The sequence below is a fragment of the Macaca fascicularis genome, chromosome 16 (assembly GCF_037993035.2).
Source record: "Macaca fascicularis isolate 582-1 chromosome 16, T2T-MFA8v1.1".
Classification (NCBI taxonomy): Eukaryota; Metazoa; Chordata; class Mammalia; order Primates; family Cercopithecidae; genus Macaca; species Macaca fascicularis.
Window position 1 is genome coordinate 83,561,753 of NC_088390.1, and position 18,116 is coordinate 83,579,868.

At 46.8% G+C, this 18,116-nt stretch overlaps 1 protein-coding gene and 1 pseudogene across 4 annotated transcripts in view; one reads left to right on the plus strand and one right to left on the minus strand.

Moving 5' to 3' along the window:
• Nucleotides 1-4,429: 4,429 nt before the first annotated feature.
• The window catches only part of SEC14L1 (SEC14 like lipid binding 1), a 75,937-nt gene continuing 62,250 nt past the window's right edge, over nucleotides 4,430-18,116 (plus strand). For 2 of the 4 annotated variants that reach the window (XM_065532048.2, XM_074020657.1), the window contains exons 1-3: nucleotides 4,430-4,536; nucleotides 6,021-6,125; nucleotides 6,935-7,027. In XM_065532048.2, coding sequence (XP_065388120.1) covers nucleotides 6,965-7,027 — 63 coding nt within the window. In that variant the 5' untranslated portion in view covers nucleotides 4,430-4,536; nucleotides 6,021-6,125; nucleotides 6,935-6,964. The remainder of the gene's footprint in view (nucleotides 4,537-6,020; nucleotides 6,126-6,934; nucleotides 7,028-18,116) is intronic. The other 2 variants (XM_074020655.1, XM_074020658.1) reach the window with 1 other exon arrangement.
• LOC123569677 (U4 spliceosomal RNA) lies at nucleotides 15,830-15,962 on the minus strand (annotated as a pseudogene).

Consider the following 18,116-nt stretch of genomic DNA (forward strand, 5'->3'; position numbering starts at 1 on the left):
ACCACTACATTTTAATAGTTTGATTATATCCTTGATGAGAGAGACTGTTAGTTGCCACCAATATCATACATCCTTTGCTTCTTTCTTAGCAACAGAACTCACAGTTTGTAGCTGGGTGTGTGGTCACTTGGCACAGGCTACATTTCCCAGCCTTCCTTGCTCTTCGGTGTACCCATGTGATTAAGTTCTGGCCAATGGGAAGTATGTATGTGTGCTTATGTGTGTGCACGCATGTGTGCGCGCATGTTCGTACATGCACATCATTTCCAAGGAAGTGTTCATCAGGGAAGCAGGTTTGCTCTTCTTCACCTTTTCCTCCAACTTGCTGGCTGGAGAGGGAAGACACATTGTGTGGATGGCAAAGTAGCAATACAGAAGGGGCCCGCGTTAGGCCATTCTTGAACTGCTATAAATAAATACTTCAGACTGGGTAATTTATAAAGAAAAAAGGTTTAATTGGCATTCTTAAGAGAAAGCAATAATTTCTTTTTTTTTCTTTTTTTCTTTTTCTTTTCTTTTCTTTCTTTCTTTTTTTTTTTTTTTTTTTTTTGAGGCAGAGTTTCACTTTTGTTGCCCAGGCTGGAGTGCAATGGCATGATCTTGGCTCACCGCAACCTCCGCCTCCCAGGTTCAAGCAATTCTCCTGCCTCAGCCTCCCGAGTAGCTGAGATTACAGGCATGTGCCACCATGCCTGGTTAATTTTGTATTTTTAGTAGAGACGGGGTTTCTCAATATTGATCAGGTTGGTCTCAAACTCCCAACCTCAGGGGATCCGCCTGCCTTGTCCTCCCAAAGTGCTAGGGTTACAGGCATGAGCCACCGTGCTCAGCAACAAGAAAGCAATAATTTCTTAGTATCATTATATGTTCGAATAGTGCTTAAGAGGTTCCACAGGCTGTTCAGGAAGCATGGTGCTGGCATCTGCTTAGCTTCTGGTGAAGCCTTAGGGAGCTTTTACTCTTGGTGGAAGGAGAGAAGAGGGAACAGGCAGGTCACATGGCAAAAGCGGGAGGAAGCTCCAGAGAGTAGGGGGAGGTGCCACCCATTTTTAAGTGAGCAGATCTCATGTGAACTCAGAGAGAGCTCACTTATGGCCAAGGGGATGGCCCAAGCCATGCATGAGGGATCTGCCCTGATGATCCAAATGCCTCCCACCAGGCTGGACCTCCAACACTGTGGATTACAATTCAACATGAGATTTGAATTCAGACTATCTCAGGGCCTACTGTCCTGATGATGAGGAATAAGACCACCTGCATCCACACAGCTTAGCCAGCAGGACTGAGACCTAAGACCTCTGGGTCAGCATGACTTTCTATTTGATCCAGGAGATTCTTGTTCAGGAATATTAGACTGTAAACCAGTATGTGCCTTCACTGTTTGCCTCAATAAATTCATGAAAAAGCATTTATTATAACAAAGATTGCTCATCTTGGCAATTAACCCCCTTCTCTGAATGATAGTATAACCACTGAAGGGGTTCACCTTGCCTGCTGCCTAGAGAGAGCTGATTTATCAGGACAGGGGAATTGCAATAGAGGAGGAGTCATTCACACAGAGCTGGCTGTGCAGGAGACTGGAGTTTTATTATTACTCAAATCAGTCTCCCCGAACATTCAGGGAGCAGAGTTTTTAAGGACAACTTGGTGGGTGGGGGGAAGCCAGTGAGCCAGGAGTGCTGATTGGTCAGTGATGAAATCATAGGGAGTCAAAGCTGTCTTCTTGTGCTGAGTCAGTTCCTGGGTGGGGGGTCACAAGATCAGATGAGCCAGTTTGTTGATCTGGGTGGTGCCAGCTGAGCCATCAAGTGCAGGATCTGCAAAATGTCTCAAGCACTGATCTTAGGAGCAGTTTAGGGAGGGTCAGAATCTTGTAGCCTCCAGCTGCATGACTCCTAAACCATAATTTCTAATCTTGTGGCTAAAGTTAGTTCTACAAAGGCAATTTAGTCCCCAGACAAGTAGGAGGTTGGCGGGCTGGGCGCTGTGGCTCACACCTGTAATACCAGCACTTTGGGAGGCCGAGGCCGGCAGATCACGAGGTCAGGAGTTTGAGACCGGCTTGACCAACATGGTGAAGCCCATCTCTACTGAAAATACAAAAATTGGCCGGGCGCGGTGGCTCAAGCCTGTAATCCCAGCACTTTGGGAGGCCGAGACGGGCGGATCACGAGGTCAGGAGATCGAGACCATCCTGGCTAACACGGTGAAACTCCGTCTCTACTAAAAAATACAAAAAACTAGCCGGGCGAGGTGGCGGGCGCCTGTAGTCCCGGCTACTCGGGAGGCTGAGGCAGGAGAATGGCGTAAAAACCCGGGAGGCAGAGCTTGCAGTGAGCTGAGATCCGGCCACTGCACTCCAGCCTGGGCGACACAGCGAGACTCCGTCTCAAAAAAAAAAAAAAAAAAGAAAATACGAAAATTAGCTGGGCACTCGCCTGTAATCCCAGCTACTCGGGAGGCTGAGGCAGGAGAATAACTTGAACCCAGGAGGCGGAGGGTTTCAGATCGCACCACTGCCCTCAAGCCTGGTGGACAGAGTGAGACCGTTTCAAAAAAAAAAAAAAAAAAAAAAAGGAAATAAAGTTTTTTGTGATTGGTTGATGTCTCAAGTCTGCTTTTTCTTCAAAATGTTTAATTGAAGTATAATACACATATAAAAGCTTGCAAATCATAAATGAATGTATGGCTCAACAAATTTGCCAGTCTCTTTTAATCTGTAGATTGATCCTTCCCCTCTTTTTTTCCTTTGGAATTTGATAAAGAATGTATTTGTCTTGTACTGTTTCCCACAGTCTGTACTTTGCCAGTTGTTTTTCGTGGTGTCATTTAGCATGTTCCTCTATTCTGTACTTCCTGTAAATTGGTGGTTACATCTAGAAGTTCATCAGGTCAGGTCAAAATTTTTTTTTTTTTTTTTGACACAGAGTCTTGCTCTGTTGCCCAGGCTGGAGTGCAGTGGCGTGATCTCGGCTCACTGCAACCTCCACCTCCCAGGTTCAAGTAATTCTCCTGCCTCGGCCTCCTGAGTAGCTGGGATTACAGGCGTCTGGCACCACTCCCGGCTACTTTTTGTATTTTTAGTGGAGAGGAGGTCTCACCATGTTGACCAGGATGGTCTCAAACTCCTGACCTCAGGTGATCCACCTGCCTTGGCCTCCTAAAGTGCTGGGATTACTGGCATGAGCCACCACGCCCAGCCTTAAAGCATCTTTTGAAAGTGGATGTGATTTCCACAAACAGGCAAAAGCCAGTCAGACTGAGTGTAGTGAATAATGTGGGTGACCAAGCTGGAAGATGATGGTTTAACGTGGAACACAAGGGGTGATGAGGCCATGAATGATTTGCTTGTGTGTCTGGTAAATTGGCTTTGATGGAAATTCCTAAACAGGCCCAAAAACGTTCTGTCCAATGGCAGCATGAAATGTACAGCCACCCAGGGTGACTAATGTGAACGGAACAACAGTGACATTGACGGTGAAATTGCATGTTGGTTATAAAACCAGCTTTGCTGTGTGGGTGGACATACGAGGTGCCCCTTTCTGGTCATGAGCTCCTCTTAAGGACCCCAAAATGTCTCAGTGTACCCGATTGAAAATTGGAGCTGGACTGTGCTCTCCTGCTGAAATTCGCGAGGTCCTTAGCAACCCCACCGAGGACCCCTCGATTCCGAGGGGCAGACTCTGGGCGCGTGTCTCATTTTCAAGCCCGCGGCCGGACACTAGAGCCGTCTGGATGTGTTGACAAGAATGCCGCTGGGCTCCACCCGGGCCCTACCGAGCCCTGGGCCGCGCAGCACCGGCGTCCGCCTCCTCCCCATTAGTCGCCGAGAATGCGGTCGGGGCACTGCGCGCGAGGAGGCTGGTGCTCGTGAACAGTCAACAAGAAATGAGGAAGAACGGGGGCAGCCGCCAGGGCGACCGACCAGAGGCAGGCCTCAGAGCAGCAGCCAGGCGGGAGGGCCTCGGTGGCTCTAACCTCCCGCCGACTTCCCTTTTCCCGCTCGGCGGAACCCCTCTCAGGCATGCTGGCAGTCCCCAGGGGCCTCACTCAGCCTCCGCCCGCTACTCGCGAAGTCCCACCCGTGCCCCGCCCCCCAACACGTGACGCAAAACTGGGCGGTCCACTAAGACCTCGGGCCTAACAGGCCGTGCGTCAGGGCCGGCGCCTTCTGCGAGCTCCTCCCACGCCCGCGGGTCTGGAGCTCGCGCCTGCGCAGTTTGGACCCAGGGTGTCACCACCCCCCCGCTCCCCTTCCTTAGCAACCGTCACCCGCTCCCGCTCCCGCCCCCGCTCCCTCGGTCGCGGCCGCGCACGCGCGCCCCTACCGGCGCCCGGCCCCGCCCACCCCGTCACCCGTAACAACCACAAGTGCCCTCGCCGCGCCCCTTCCCCCTCCCGCCTCCCCGGCCCCCTCCCCGGAACCGGCGGTCGAGCTGCGGCCGCCGAGCAGTGGAACCGCGACTGCCCAGCGGAGCCGCCGGTATGAGCGTCCCTCGCCACCCCGCGTCCCAGGCCCGGCCTTTCTGACAAGAGGTAGGCTCGTCGTCGCGGCGGGTCCCAGTGCGCCCCTGCCCCGGTCCCGGTCTCCGTGGAGTCCGGCGCCTCTCGGACGGGCCCAGCGGAACTCCCGGCCGCCCGCCCGCTGCGCCCGTCCCTTCCCGGCCCCGGCTGCCCTCGGCGCCCGAAACGGGCTGTGCCCCCGCCCCCCTGCTCGCCCCTCGCCCCCGCCCCCACCCCGCGAGGCTTCCAGCTCCCGGGAACCGCATTTTGCTGAGAGCGGAGTTTCGGGTCCGGAGCCAGTGCCCGCCCCGCGCTCCCCTCGGCCGGGGCTTTGGCCCCGTGGGGCGCAGCCGCGCGGGACCCCTGCTAAGCGGCCCCGGGCGCTGGCCGCCCCTCGAGCCTGCTCGGGATGCGTTCAGTGGGTCTGGCCATTGGCTCCTGTTTAAACAGCGATTGTCATGCAATAGAAACCGCCCGGGTCCTGGATGCCACTTGGTCGTTGTCACTCCGGATGCCCGCGTAGGGCGTTTATCTGGACCAGAGCATCGGCAGCTGGGACCTGGCTGTGGTTCACAAGCTCGTGAATTAGCAGGTTCTTAAGTGAGTGTAGCCAGTTCTACCAGGCGGTGGAATCCTGAATGGATGTTATAGTTTCTTAAACGAGCATTACCCTTTTTTGCTTCCTCCCCCCACTCTTGTTTGTACCCGGTGATCGTCCTCTTATCTGGGAGATAACCCTAAAATTAATTTTCCCAATAAAATTTTTAAAAGATGATTGGATTCCCACTGTGCACCAACACTGTAAGGTTTGCAGAAGTAAAAAGAACGTGGTCCCAGCACATCAGGATGTGTCAGTCTCGCAGTCAAGATCAATATTAGGAAAGCTTCAAGTCGAGTTTGGAGAACTTGGGAGTTTGGCTCTGATTCTCATGATTTTAGAGGTGGAAGTCTTTCAAGATCATCTTCCCGAAAACCTCATGTTACAGAGATGAAACTGAGTCCTAGGGAAGGCAAATGGCTTACTCGTAGTCACCCAGAGTTATTCCTTAGCCGTTTTCACACTGTCAGATGGTGGTGGTTTCCACCATGACCTTCTCCTCTGAGAGGTATGCCAGACATACCAGAGAAAGTTCCAAAACTGTTTAAACGTAGTGGTATACATAGGAATTTGATACCGGCGCGGTGGCTCATGACTATAATCGTAGCACTTTGGGACGCTGAAGTGGGCAGATCCCTTGAGCCCAGGAGTTTGAGACCAGCCTGGGCAACATGGGGAAACCCTCTACAAAAGAAAGTATATGGTGGTGCGTTCCTGTGGTCCCAGCTACTTGGGAGGCTGAGGCTGGAGGATCACTTGAGCGCAGGAGGTGGAGGCTGCAATGAGCGGAGATTGTGCCACTCTTGGGCAGCAGAGAGAGACCCTGTCTCCAAAAAAAAAAAAAAAAAAAAAAAGAAGGAATCTTGGAAATTTCTGAAATAAAATATATCTTTGTAATCTGTTTTTTTTTTTTTAACAGCTAGACTTTGGGCTCCTTGAGGATATTCAGTTTTATACGTTTGAATATCCTCTCACCATGTTCAGCGGAAAATACCATTCTTAATGATTATCCTCAACAAGACAGGTAGGCTCATTCGATTTTTCTTTCTCACTTTAAATAGAGGAGACAGAGGACTGGCAAGTCCAAGTGTGTTCTTAGAGCAAACTGTGTAGGCTGACGCTAGAGAATGATTGTGCCCGTAAGGATGGCTCCCCTACTGTGAATTAGGTGTGAACATTTAACCGATTCCTTACAGATAGTAGCTATTTGAGGCTAGAGATTTCAGTGGAGCCTCTTTAGCCAGAGTACTTGGCATCTCTGCCACTTGAAGACAGGTCGCCAAAGCTGTAGTGTACACAGTTAGAAAATAGGAATTGACACTTTTCCTTTGAAGCTAGCTTTTGAGGAGTATACCATAATTTGAGATACAGTAGTATTTTTTTCCAGTTTTATTTCTGTTTTCCCAGAGGTAATATCTTAACACGAGATCATTTTTATTTGGCTTCTGGTAGAAGTTATTTAAGAGAAAATGATCCAAGCACTAATTATGTTGGTTATTAGAATAATAGAATCATAACAGTTCATTGCTGGAAAGGACTCAGGTCAGGTCATGTAATGAATGCCGAATCCCAGTAAGTCGATGAGGGGATTGGAGCCCCTCTCACACCAGTACTGTTTGCCTCATTGCACTTTGTTCACTTTTTCTTATTGTTTAATTACCTCCCCCTGCCCTTGTGTATTTAAATATCATCTTTTCATTTTCATGTGCATAGAATTATGACCTATTGTGGTCTCTTTCTGTCGTTAGAATGTGGTATGATGTGTCAGTGCAAACTTACTAATAATTTGTTTCTGCTCTGTGGTTATTTATCACATATATTTATGTTTTGCAGGTGTGAGAGGATTGCTGTTGTATTTCAATCATGGTGCAGAAATACCAGTCGCCAGTGAGGGTGTACAAATACCCCTTTGAATTAATTATGGCTGTAAGTACTTGACATTTCAATTTACTCTTTGGCTTCTTATTTATAAAATACGGTGTTAGAATTTGATGATCTATAGATTTATTGTTTGTTTCCATGGCGTCACTTGTACTTATTCTGTTTTTATGCTTATGAACTGTATCGAGAGTGTGTAAAATGTTTTTAAAACGTAAGCCTCTGAAAATAAAAATCTGCGCGTTAAAAAAAGGCACTTCAGGGTAATGTATGAATTGAAGTTAATTCTCCCTTTGAACACACGGAAGTGGGATTCTAAGCACTTCTTCTTCGGGATTGTGCTCTTTTTTTTCTTTGTTAGAGCAGCAAAGGGATGTGGAGTGTGGTCTCTGCTGCTCACGTGGAAGAGTGCTCTGCCTGTGGGTGAATTCACTTTAGGTAGTGTTAGAACTGAGCACTGTGCGATGGAGTTTTACTCACCTGATTCAAATGACTCAGCTGAATGAGTTTTTCCCCCAGTATCAAATCCATGAGTTCAGTTAGAATTCCACACATGGGGTAAAGTCTTAATTTTCTTTGTTATTTACCTGAAGAATTTGACTGAAAATAAGCATATTACTAGATGCAAAGCAAACCTTTTCCAGTTATTTTTAGATTACTGTAGGGTATTCCTTCTTTTCCTTTCTCTTTTGTGTTATTATTAAGATATACATACCAGAAAATATGATACAGGCAGGAGAATGTGTCTTTCATGAGCACACACCTGATGAAAACACGTGTGTCACACTCAGCGCACCTGGGATACTGGCACCAAGGTCAGGAAGTCAGGAACCAGAACGTAGGCGACCCAGGAAGAAGTCCGCCCTGGTTCAAGTGAGCCACTGTTTTGACTCCTAACACACAGGGGACTGTTACCTGTTTCTGTTCCTTCTATAAATAGAAACACAGGTGTTTTAGCAGCTGGCTGCTTCTGCTCAGTGTATGTTTGTGGGATTTATCTAGATCAATAGTTTTGAAAAACAAAAAGTCCTCTTATAGGAACAATTTACATGAGAGGGTTTGTTTTAAAATTTATTTTTATTTATTTATTCTTTTGAGACGGCGTCTGGCTCTGTCACCCAGACTGAAGTGCGATGGCGTGATCTCAGCTCACTGCAACCTCTGCCTCCTGGGTTCAAGCCATTCTCCTGCCTCAGCCACTCAAGTAGCTGGGATTACAGGCCTGCACTACCATGCCCACCTAATTTTTGTATTTTTAGTAGAGATGGGGTTTCTCCCTGTTGGTGAGGCTGGTCTCGAACTCCTGACCTCAGGTGATCCACCCACCTTAGTCTCCCAGAGTGCTGGGATTACCAGCGTGAGCCACCGCTCCTGGCCTATTTTTATTTTTATTTTTGAGACGGAGTTTGCTCTTGTCGCCCAGGTTGGAGTGCAGTGACATGATCTTGACTCACTGCAAGCTCCGCCTCCTGAGTTCAAGCAATTCTCCTGCATCAGCCTCCCGAACAGGTGCCTAACAGGTTGGGGTTACAGGTGCCTGCCCCCGCACCTGGCTAATTTTTTTTTTTTTTTTTTTTTAGTAGAGATGGAGTTTCTCCATGTTGGCCAGGCTGGTCTCGAACTTCTGCCCTTAGGTGATCCTCCTGCCTCGGCCTCCCAAAGTGCTAGGATTATGGGTGTGAACCACCATACCTGGCCCATTTTTTAAATTGAGGTATAATTTACATCCAGTGAAATGGTCACATGTCAGGTGTACAGTTTGATCAATTTTAACAAAATAATCCCTAACACTTTTGTCAAAAGACAGGACATTTGCGTCCATCCCCCGTGAAGGTTCCTTGGTGTGCCTTCCCTTTCAGGTATGAGGTTTTGGTTTGTGTGTGTGGGTAAGAAGTTCTGTGTTACTCTTAAATATGTGTAACTAGGGCTGTTGAGTATTTTATGTTGTTGACTTACCATGTTTGCCATTTGCATGTTATCTGCGCTGTTTTGGCTTTTGGTTGTATGAGACAAAGACTCTCTCCAGCCAGCTTGGGAAGGAGTTTTGTGAGTGGGAACATGTATAGTGTGATAGGAATCGCACAGGAATCCGGGAATTCGAGCTGGGATGGGCTGAGCTCCAGAGCCTGGTGGTGGAGGGAGGTTCCTCGCTGCTCTGGGGGCCTCAGCCACAGTTTTTGTCTAGGATTTTGTCCCATGGGACTGTGCCTGGCTCCATGTGCTGGAGCCTTCTCCCCCGCCACCAGCTGGCTGCTTTGCTCTGTCCTGCTTTCCCTTCCTTGTGGCTTCAGCTGGAGGACTTGCTTAGCTGTCCAAAAGCCCTCTGGCCCCAGTTCAACTCTGTGGCATTTCTTGTTGCATTCTTTCAGTTTCTAAGTGACCAATTCCTGTCACATTTCATAGTTCACATCCTTGAGAGAAACTTGATCTAGTTCATTCCCCACCCCCACCCCTGCCCTGGCCCTGGGTTTGAGGATATTGGCTAGCCTGCGGATTGTCTGCCCTGGGTGGGAGGCCTGACCCGTGTTCAGTGAGCTGGGCTGGTGGAGCTGGGGAGGAGGCGCTGGGGTTGTGGGCAGTGGGCAGCGCCGGGTAAGGCAGAGTGGCTGCCCATGGCCCGGGGTGGACACAGGACAGAGAGTTGGGTGGAGTGGCGGATGTTTTCCAAAACACTTGAGTGTGACTTAAAAAGCTTCACGCAACCCTCATAGTTTGAGGCAAAGGCTGGTTTCTTTGCCAAACGTTAGATTTAATAAAGAGGAGGTGTTTGGATTGTTTACGGTTTGGACTTCCTTATTTCCCTTACTTCACTATTTTCAAAATTGTGACGTTTGCCTTGCCGGTTTATGCAGGACTTTACAGAACTCGAAATTCAAATTCTGAGCTGCCACCAAGTTTTTACAATTAAACCATTTTAAAATTTTTGTTCTGAGGTAGTGGCTAATTTCCCTTCTTTTTCTTTCTTCTCCTTTTTTTTATGATTTAAAACTTACTAGTTAGAAACTTTTCTTTTTGCCTCACCAGCTTCAGGAAATTTCTTTTGAATTGTTAGACAAAAATAAATAAATAAATAAACCCACAGACGCATGCACACGCATGTATGTTCTTCCACCCTGTAGTATAAAGAAAACATTTTGAAATCCGAAAATGAAGTATGTTACCTTTTTCCTTCCAGAAGTAGACTGTGGGTGATGTTTGTGTGGTGTGTTTTGCTCACATTTCTTACTGTAGTTGTATGGTATAAAATCCTCAGTATTTATTTTTTTCTCATTGAGGAAAACAGTAAAATGAGTTAACCTGAAAATGTCCTTTCCAGTTCAGCATTCAGAGTGAGGAAAGAGGTATAGATACAGTTAAGGTGAGAACGGAACTGTATTCCGCCGACGTATTTGTGAGCACGTCAGAAAGCGAACGTGCCTCACTAGAATGCATGATGGCGTCAGGAGTGGCTGGCAGGTGCCCGGCACGCAGTCACAGGAGGTGGGTCCAAGTCCTGGTTTATGTGAGTCCTGTGAGGTGAGAGAGGGGGGAAAAATGCCACCCACTCAACTTAATGCCCTTGTTTGTTTGTTTTAACCAAGAGTTTACTTGTAATTTAGTATTGCCAGAAAACTGTTTAGGTAAAAAGTGTCGAGTATAAATAGGTACACAGTCGGGTCAGATATGTTAATTGCATCTCACTTGATTTAATGAAAATTTACCATTTGTTTTGAGGTCAGTACCATTAAAAAAAAATGTTAAAGTTCTCATTAACTCGCTTCAGTGATATTTACATAGGCAAAATTGAAGTGGAGGTTTTTCAGTGGGCATTTGCGTGGTGTTCTTTCGTTAGATACCAACCCAGAAACAGAATGTCAGAGCTTTCAGCGAGTTGGAGAAATCACCTAGCTCAACCCTCCCTGGGAAGGAGGGCGGGGAATCTGAGACTCTGAGGTGGTGAAACTTACACAGGTAGTGCCGAGATCTGATTCTGGGATTTGGTGTTCTTTTCTCATACTGTGCTTCTTCCTCCTACCCACGGGTGTGTACCTGAAACATTTTAGGAAAGAGAAATCAAAACTTCTTGGCCACACACAAACGAAAGCCTCACACCTGACAGGGAGGGCACACCGGGAGCCTTTTGGTGGGATGGTTGTGCATGTCCTGTGTTTTGACAAAGGTGTGAGGGACTCATTTTTTAAATTGAGTTATAATTTACATACAGTGAAATGGTCACATGTCAGGTGTACAGTTTGATCAGTTTTAACAAAAGGGCTACGCTTCCTGGCTTGTGGGGAGGAGAAATGAATCAGTGAAGAACACGCTGATTGATTGTGCCTTAAAGGCTTTACGATCTCATGGGGGCATAGTGATATGATCCCACAGATTAGGAACGTAGAGTGGGAGGTATAATTCTAGGGTGCTTGAGTTGAAGTGTTTCTTTTGGAAATTTCTAAGATAAAGCACAAACTTTAAAAGTTAAACATGGTCAAATGCAACTCCCCCCCTCCCCCCATGTTAATGGCTCCTCAATAAAGGCTTCAAAGGGAAAATGAAGGAGGCGGGAGGCCACCTAGTGTAGGAGGGCAGGGTGGGAGAGGTCAAGGTCAGGAGCCCTTAAGGAGAGTTGTGGGAGAGAGGGAAGAACATGAGAGGCCACCTTCTGGACCCAATTTCTGTGGTGACAGCCGCAGGTGAGACGATGGCTTGGACTCAGGTCTGTCTTCTGCTGAGGACAGCTGTCCTCATTGTGACCGGTGGGAACACACGAATAGGCTCCACTAGCTCCTGTGCATCCCAGAAGCTGCTGCCCTGTCCAGTGCCGTTTCTGCCTGGGCTTTCCATGACACAGCAGATGCGGTCACCTCATTCTTTGCTCTCTCCTTTCCTCTCCCTCATCCCAGTTTCACTGTGCTCTAGGAGTGCTGGCATTCTCCAGGAACCCCTTCAGTGTCTCCGTCCTTTCAACAGACACACCCTTTAGACTGTGCCTTCAGGAACCAAGGCACCTGCTTCTGTCCCTCTCTATCCCAGCACTGCCATCGTTGCAGCGTAAGCCCCTCTCTTTGCAGGGAAAGACCAGGGGTCCCTTGTTCCTTTGCGCATTTACATCTTCCATCCCATAGGTCACTTTGCGCTCGCCTGCCACACACTTTCCGTTGTGTCTGTCCCGTGTTGAAGGCTTTCCTGTTATCTGTCCTCGCACATCTCAGCTCCTGTGCTTTTTTGGGCAAGGCCCTTTGTGGCTGTGTTCTGCCCGGTCCGTTTAACCTTATTTCATAATTATGCACACTTCCCAGCTTGAACTTGAACGTTTGTTTCTGTCTTGTTCCCGTTGGCCCGGACGCACAGTGCCGTTTCCTGCCCCCTCTTTTCTTTTTTCTTTTCAGACTTCTCTGCCTCAGATGTTTGCCATTCCCCATCTGTCTCTCCAGATCTTACCCATCTTGTCCTTCCCCGCCTCCCCGCTGCCTCTGAAGACTCCATTCATGTTTCTCTCCCTTCCCCAGGATACATTCTTAACGTTGGAGTCGGTATTAGGTACTTTCACTTGCAGTGGGAGTTTCTTTATTCACAAAGCCTCTTGAGTGTTGCTCTCCAACTATTTTGTGTGTCCTTCCAGGGCAGTGACCTTGCCGGTTATTTGTCTTGTTCTCCCAAGCACGGGTGCTAAGGACATAGTCTGTAGGCATGCAGATGTGTGTGACTTGTTCACACAAACTGTGAGGATGAGGACTTGGTGAATGGTGGACATTCAGATCTAAACTGTATCTCCAGGGCATGACGCCACCTGTCTGTAGTGCAGTTACTTGAGAACTTGGGAGGGTGAGGTGGGAAGATTTCTTGAGGTCAGGAGTTTAAGACCAACTTGGGCAACACAGCAAGATCCTGTCTCTACAAAAAAATAAAATAAAAATAAATAACTGGCCATGGTGGTGGGCCTGTAGTCCCAGCTGCTCAGGAGGCTGAAGAGAGAGGATCCTTTGAGCCCAGAAGGTCAAGGCTGCAGTGAGCTATGGTCACACCACTGTACTCCAGCCTGGGTTACAGAGCGAGACGCTGTTTCACAAATAAATAAGGAAATAAAGTGCATCTCTGCTTCTGTTTTCAGACAAGGGATTTATGTTTTCTACATGGAACAGAAGTAACACGCTATGGTCTCTCAGTTAACCAGTATGTCACCTGGGAGCAAAGCCCTTTTGTGATAAAGTTGGCTAATTTGTTGTTGTTTTTAATTTTCATAAATGTTGCAAAACCTTGTTGGTAAACACTCTCATGGCCGTTTAAGTGGTGTGCTTTTCCAGGTTGAATAACCAAAAAACCTGCTTAGCAGTGTATAGGTTTTGTTTTGGTTTTAAATACTACTCGTTGCGGAGCGGGGCTGGCCCACGGGCAGTGCTCTCGGAGTAACCACAGCTGTTGATTAAACGGCCTAAGTACAGCAGAATTTGTTTCGCTCTCCCGATCCTTTTGCTTTATTTTGTTTTGTACTCTGGCATTTGGGGTTTTTTCCCCTTTCCTCTCAGGTGTCTCATGTCTTCCCACTAAGACCAGAGGAAGGAAGAAAAAGAGATTTGCTTTGAGGCCAGATACAAATCTGTGCCTGCCACAGACCAGCTCTGTAACCTACTAGGCCGGTGACTAGTGTAAGACTGTTGTGAGGAGGTGCTGGAGTGCGACAGACAGCAGGGGTGAGGGTAGGCGACAGTGACCTGGTGGTGCCACAGCCTCCCCCTCTGCCTTCCAGATACCCTGCCCCATCCCACCTCCAAATGCCAGGGTAACTGAATCAGTTTATAAGTGAGTAAATGACTATGAACGTGTATCTCTGTTACATCAAATAGGCATTTACATTGAAGCTATTTCATCCGTTCCAATTTCATATACAAAACAGGGAGACGTGAGGGATCCCGGGATGGACTCGCGACTCATGTATCCTACTTCAGGGCGAGGAGATCCTGCTTTTCCTTAATTGGGGCCTTCCTGGAGTGTGGAATTGCCGAGGGAGAACACTTGCTGACGTGGAGCTGTGCCCATGTTGTTCCTCTGGTTGGTTGGGCAGGGGGCACAGGTCCTGCTTTGCCCTTTCTCCATCTTCGTGGCAGCTAGCTGTGTTCAGAAACCATCCATCTTCCCACCCGCTCCTTGCCTGAATATTCTCTGAGCTGCCTGTCCCCTTTTCTCTAACATTGTTTTCTAACTCTGAGGTCCTGTGCACATCAGATTTTCAGCATTGTTTTAGTTATTAGGAAATATTTTCAGTCCGTCGTTCATCTTCTCAGAGCACACATCTTCTTTCTCTCATCCTATATTTCGTCCTTGGGCCTTTTTGTATTTCTGATTCGGTTTTTTTTAGTTTCTGATGGTTAGATGTGATATTGAAATACATCTTTTTCATTCATCAAGGTATCCTTAGATCTTCCAGCAGCCTAATGTGCAGTAGAATTTGTTTTTACCCAAACTAATAAGCAATCTACTTTTTGGGGTAGCTGTCTTAAAACCCAACTTTGTTCAAGTCTAGAAGTGGAGGGAAATGTTCTGTTTTCTCTGATGATATATAAAAGGACCTGGCCAATTAGTGGGAGATTGTGCTGTCCTCATTTGTAAAGTTGTGAATGCCATCGTGTGAGTCCTGTTGCATTTAATCAAAGCTGGGGTGTAATTAGTCAGATTTACTTGGTTTTGAAAATGGACAATTGGAGTGAGCTTTCATTACGTGCCGCTTTGTAGAGAGCCAGACCTTTTCCCTTGTATTCCGTCTGAGCATTGTGCGTTCCGGCTGGTTTTCCCCATGCTCTTCCTGAGCTGTATCCAAGTGTTTTTAATGTGCTGGAGTGAAGGCAGTTGTGGTGCAGTAGGAAAATATTTCAAGGAGAAATAAAATGGATCAGATTCAGCTTCTTGCCTCTCTTATTTACCTGGTTTTATAAAAACAAGCAAAAAACCCCAAAACCTTGTTTTATGGAAAATTTCAAGCATACACAGGTAGAGAGAATCATATAATAAATGCCATTTACCCACCACACAGTTTCACTGTTATCAGCATGTTGCCGGGCCTGGCACAGTGGCTCATGCCCGTAATCCCAGCACTTTGGGAGGCCAAGGTGGAAGGATGGCTTGAGGCCAGGAGTTTGAGACTAGCCTGGGCAACATGGTAAGACCCTGTCTCTAAAAAACAAAATAAAATCTTACCAATATTTTTATCGGTTCTCCCCACTTTTTTCTTTCCTGGTGTATTAAAGCAGATTTCAGGTGTCTTGTTAATTGGTTGACAAATACTTCAGCGTGCATCTCTAACCTTTTGCTTTTATTATTTTTATTTTTTTTGAGATAGGGTCTTGCTTTGTCACCTAGGCTGGAGTGCAGTGGCATGATTATAGCTCACTGCAGCCTCGAACTCCTGGGCTCAAGGAACCCTGCCTTAGCCTGCTGAGTAGCTGGGACTGCAGGCTCACACTGTGCCAGCTAATTTTTCTTTTTCTTTTTTTAAATTTGAAATTATATTCCTGTTGCTTAAGATTACTAAGGCGGACTTTTTTTTAAAACCTTTTATATTCAGTCTCCATAGAGACTGTCAGAAATGGCCAGTGCAGGCTGGGCACAGTGGCTCATGCCTGTAATCCCAGCCCTTTGGGAGGCTGAGGTGGGTGGATCATTTGAGGTCAGGAGTTTGAGACCAGCCTAGCCAACATGGTGAAACCCTGTCTCTACTAAAAATACAAAAATTAGCCGGGTGTGGTGGCAGGCATCTGTAATCCCAGCTACTTGGGAGGCTGAGGCAGGAGAATCGCTTGAACCCGGAAGGCAGAGGTTGTAGTGAGCTGAGGTCATGCCACTGCACTCCACCCTGGGCGACAGAGCGAGACTTCATCTCAAAAGAAAAAGGAAATGGCCAGTGCCAGCTCTATTGCAAGTTGTCTTGTGGTATTGGGAAGTTTTCAATTAGCAATAATCGTGCCTCGGGTAAACGTCATTGACTATGATAGTGCCACTGTGCAAAGAGCCTTTTTTCCTTTTTAAAAAAACCCACCATGTTGGTATCACACCTAACAAAAGTAATAATAATGCCTGATTTCATCTAATGCACTGTCCATGTTCATATTTTCTCACTTGTCTAAAAAATGTCTTTTGTAAGTTGCTTGGATCCTGCTTCAAATAAAACCGTTTGTATTTGGTTATTATGTTTCCTGGGTCTCCTTTATTCTCTAACATTCTCCCTTTCCTTTTGTTTCCTTTCATGCCATTGATTTGTTAGAGAAACTGGGTCATTTGTCCTGTTCAGTTACCTTAACCTTTTGCTGATTTAATTGTTCCTTATAGCAAATAGGTTGTAAGGAGAAGGTGCGGACCTAAATTCAATCAGTGCAGCCACCCTTTAGCAGTTCTCTTTATGTATCTATTATTATTATGTTTTGAGGCAGAGTTTCACTCTTGTCACCCAGGCTGGAGTGCAGTGGCACAATCTTGGCTCACTGCAACCTCCGCCTCTCGGGTTCCAGCGATTCTCCTGCCTCAGCCTCCGAGTAGCCGGGACTACAGGCATGTGCCACTACACCTGGCTAATTTTTGTATTTTTAGTACAGACGGGGTTTCACCATGTTGGCCAGGCTGGTCTCAAACTCCTGACCTCAAGTGATCCACCCTCCTCGGCCTCCCAAAATGCTGGGGTTACAGGCATGAGCCACTGAGCCTGGCTAGCAGTTCGTTTAAACATTTGCTGGCAGAGATGGAAACTAATAGTTAAAACCAGCTGCTCCCCTCTTCTTCCTAGGATTATTCTGTGTAATTTTGAGTTGCAAATAAGATGCAAGATTTTTTTTTCCCCAAATTAAACTGGGCCATTCTATTTATGGTTACTCCTTATTTATTTATTTTTATAGTTACTTTTTAACCCACTGAATGGGTCCTCATATTTTGTACTGAAAGCAGGTGAGAGGGATTAATTTATTGGCAGCGTTTCTGTGTAGTGCACGCAGCAGGCGCTTGGCAGGAGTCTGGCCTGGGGTTGAGGAGGTGGGTGGTGTTTGTGGTCCGAGGTGCCCAGTTGTGCTGGGCAGTCAGTCCTTGCCCTTTTCTGTTGTCTGTTTTATTAGATCTCTGGATAGGGCTCTTGGGCCGCCTGGGGAAGCTTCCCCAGAGAAGTTCACCGTAGAGAGGATTTTGGTTGGCAGATGTTATAATTGATCCATCTCTCTTGATTTTTGACTTGTATGCTAGTTAAGCAGACATTTTTGTATAGTTCTAGTGGAATTATTTGGCATGTTGTAACAAGAAGCATATACTGCGTTGTAATTTTCTTGAAAGATACAGTTTGATGTTAAGAGGACTTGAAAGATACAGTTTGATGTTAAGAGGACAGCAGCCCTCTGTATCCTCGTGTTCTGTACCCACAGATACAACCAACCATGGATCAGAAATGTTCAGGAGAAACAATAAAAACAACGTAACAATAAAACATAATATGAATAAAACACATGTAACAACTATTTACATAGCATTTACATTGTATTTTGTATTATAAGTAATGTAGAGAGAATTTAAAATATATGGGAGGGCTGGTTGTGGTGGCTCACGTCTGTAATCCCAGTGCTTTGGGAGGCCAAGGCGGGACAATCACTTGAGGCCAGTAGTTTGAGACCAGCCTGGGCAACATAGCAAGACCCTGTCTCTATGATAAATTTTTTGAAAAATGAGCTGGGTGTGGTGGCGCATGCCCGTAGTCTTAGCTGCTCAGGAGACTTGAGACAGGAGGACTGCTTGAGCCTAGGAGTTTGAGGCTGCAGTGAGCTATGACTGTGCCACTCTGGCCTGTGTGAACAGAGCGAGGCCCTGTATCTAAAAGATGTGTGTCTGTGTATATGAGAGGATGTGTGTAGGTTAAATATAAAATGTAAATGCCTCTCCATTTTTATATCAGGGACTTGGGCATCCACGGGTTTTGGGATTGGAGGGTCATCCTGGAACCAGTCCCCTACAGATACCGAGGGAGGACTCTGCTGGGCCCTTCCCCGCCCCCCCCCTTTTTTTTTTTTTAAGGAAAGTCTCTCTCTGTAATTATGGATCAATATATAAAATAATTGCTGTGTGTGTCTTTATATGTACTGGATCCATTTTCCATTCAGAAATCTGACCTGTTTTTCAGTGATCTGTACTGCCA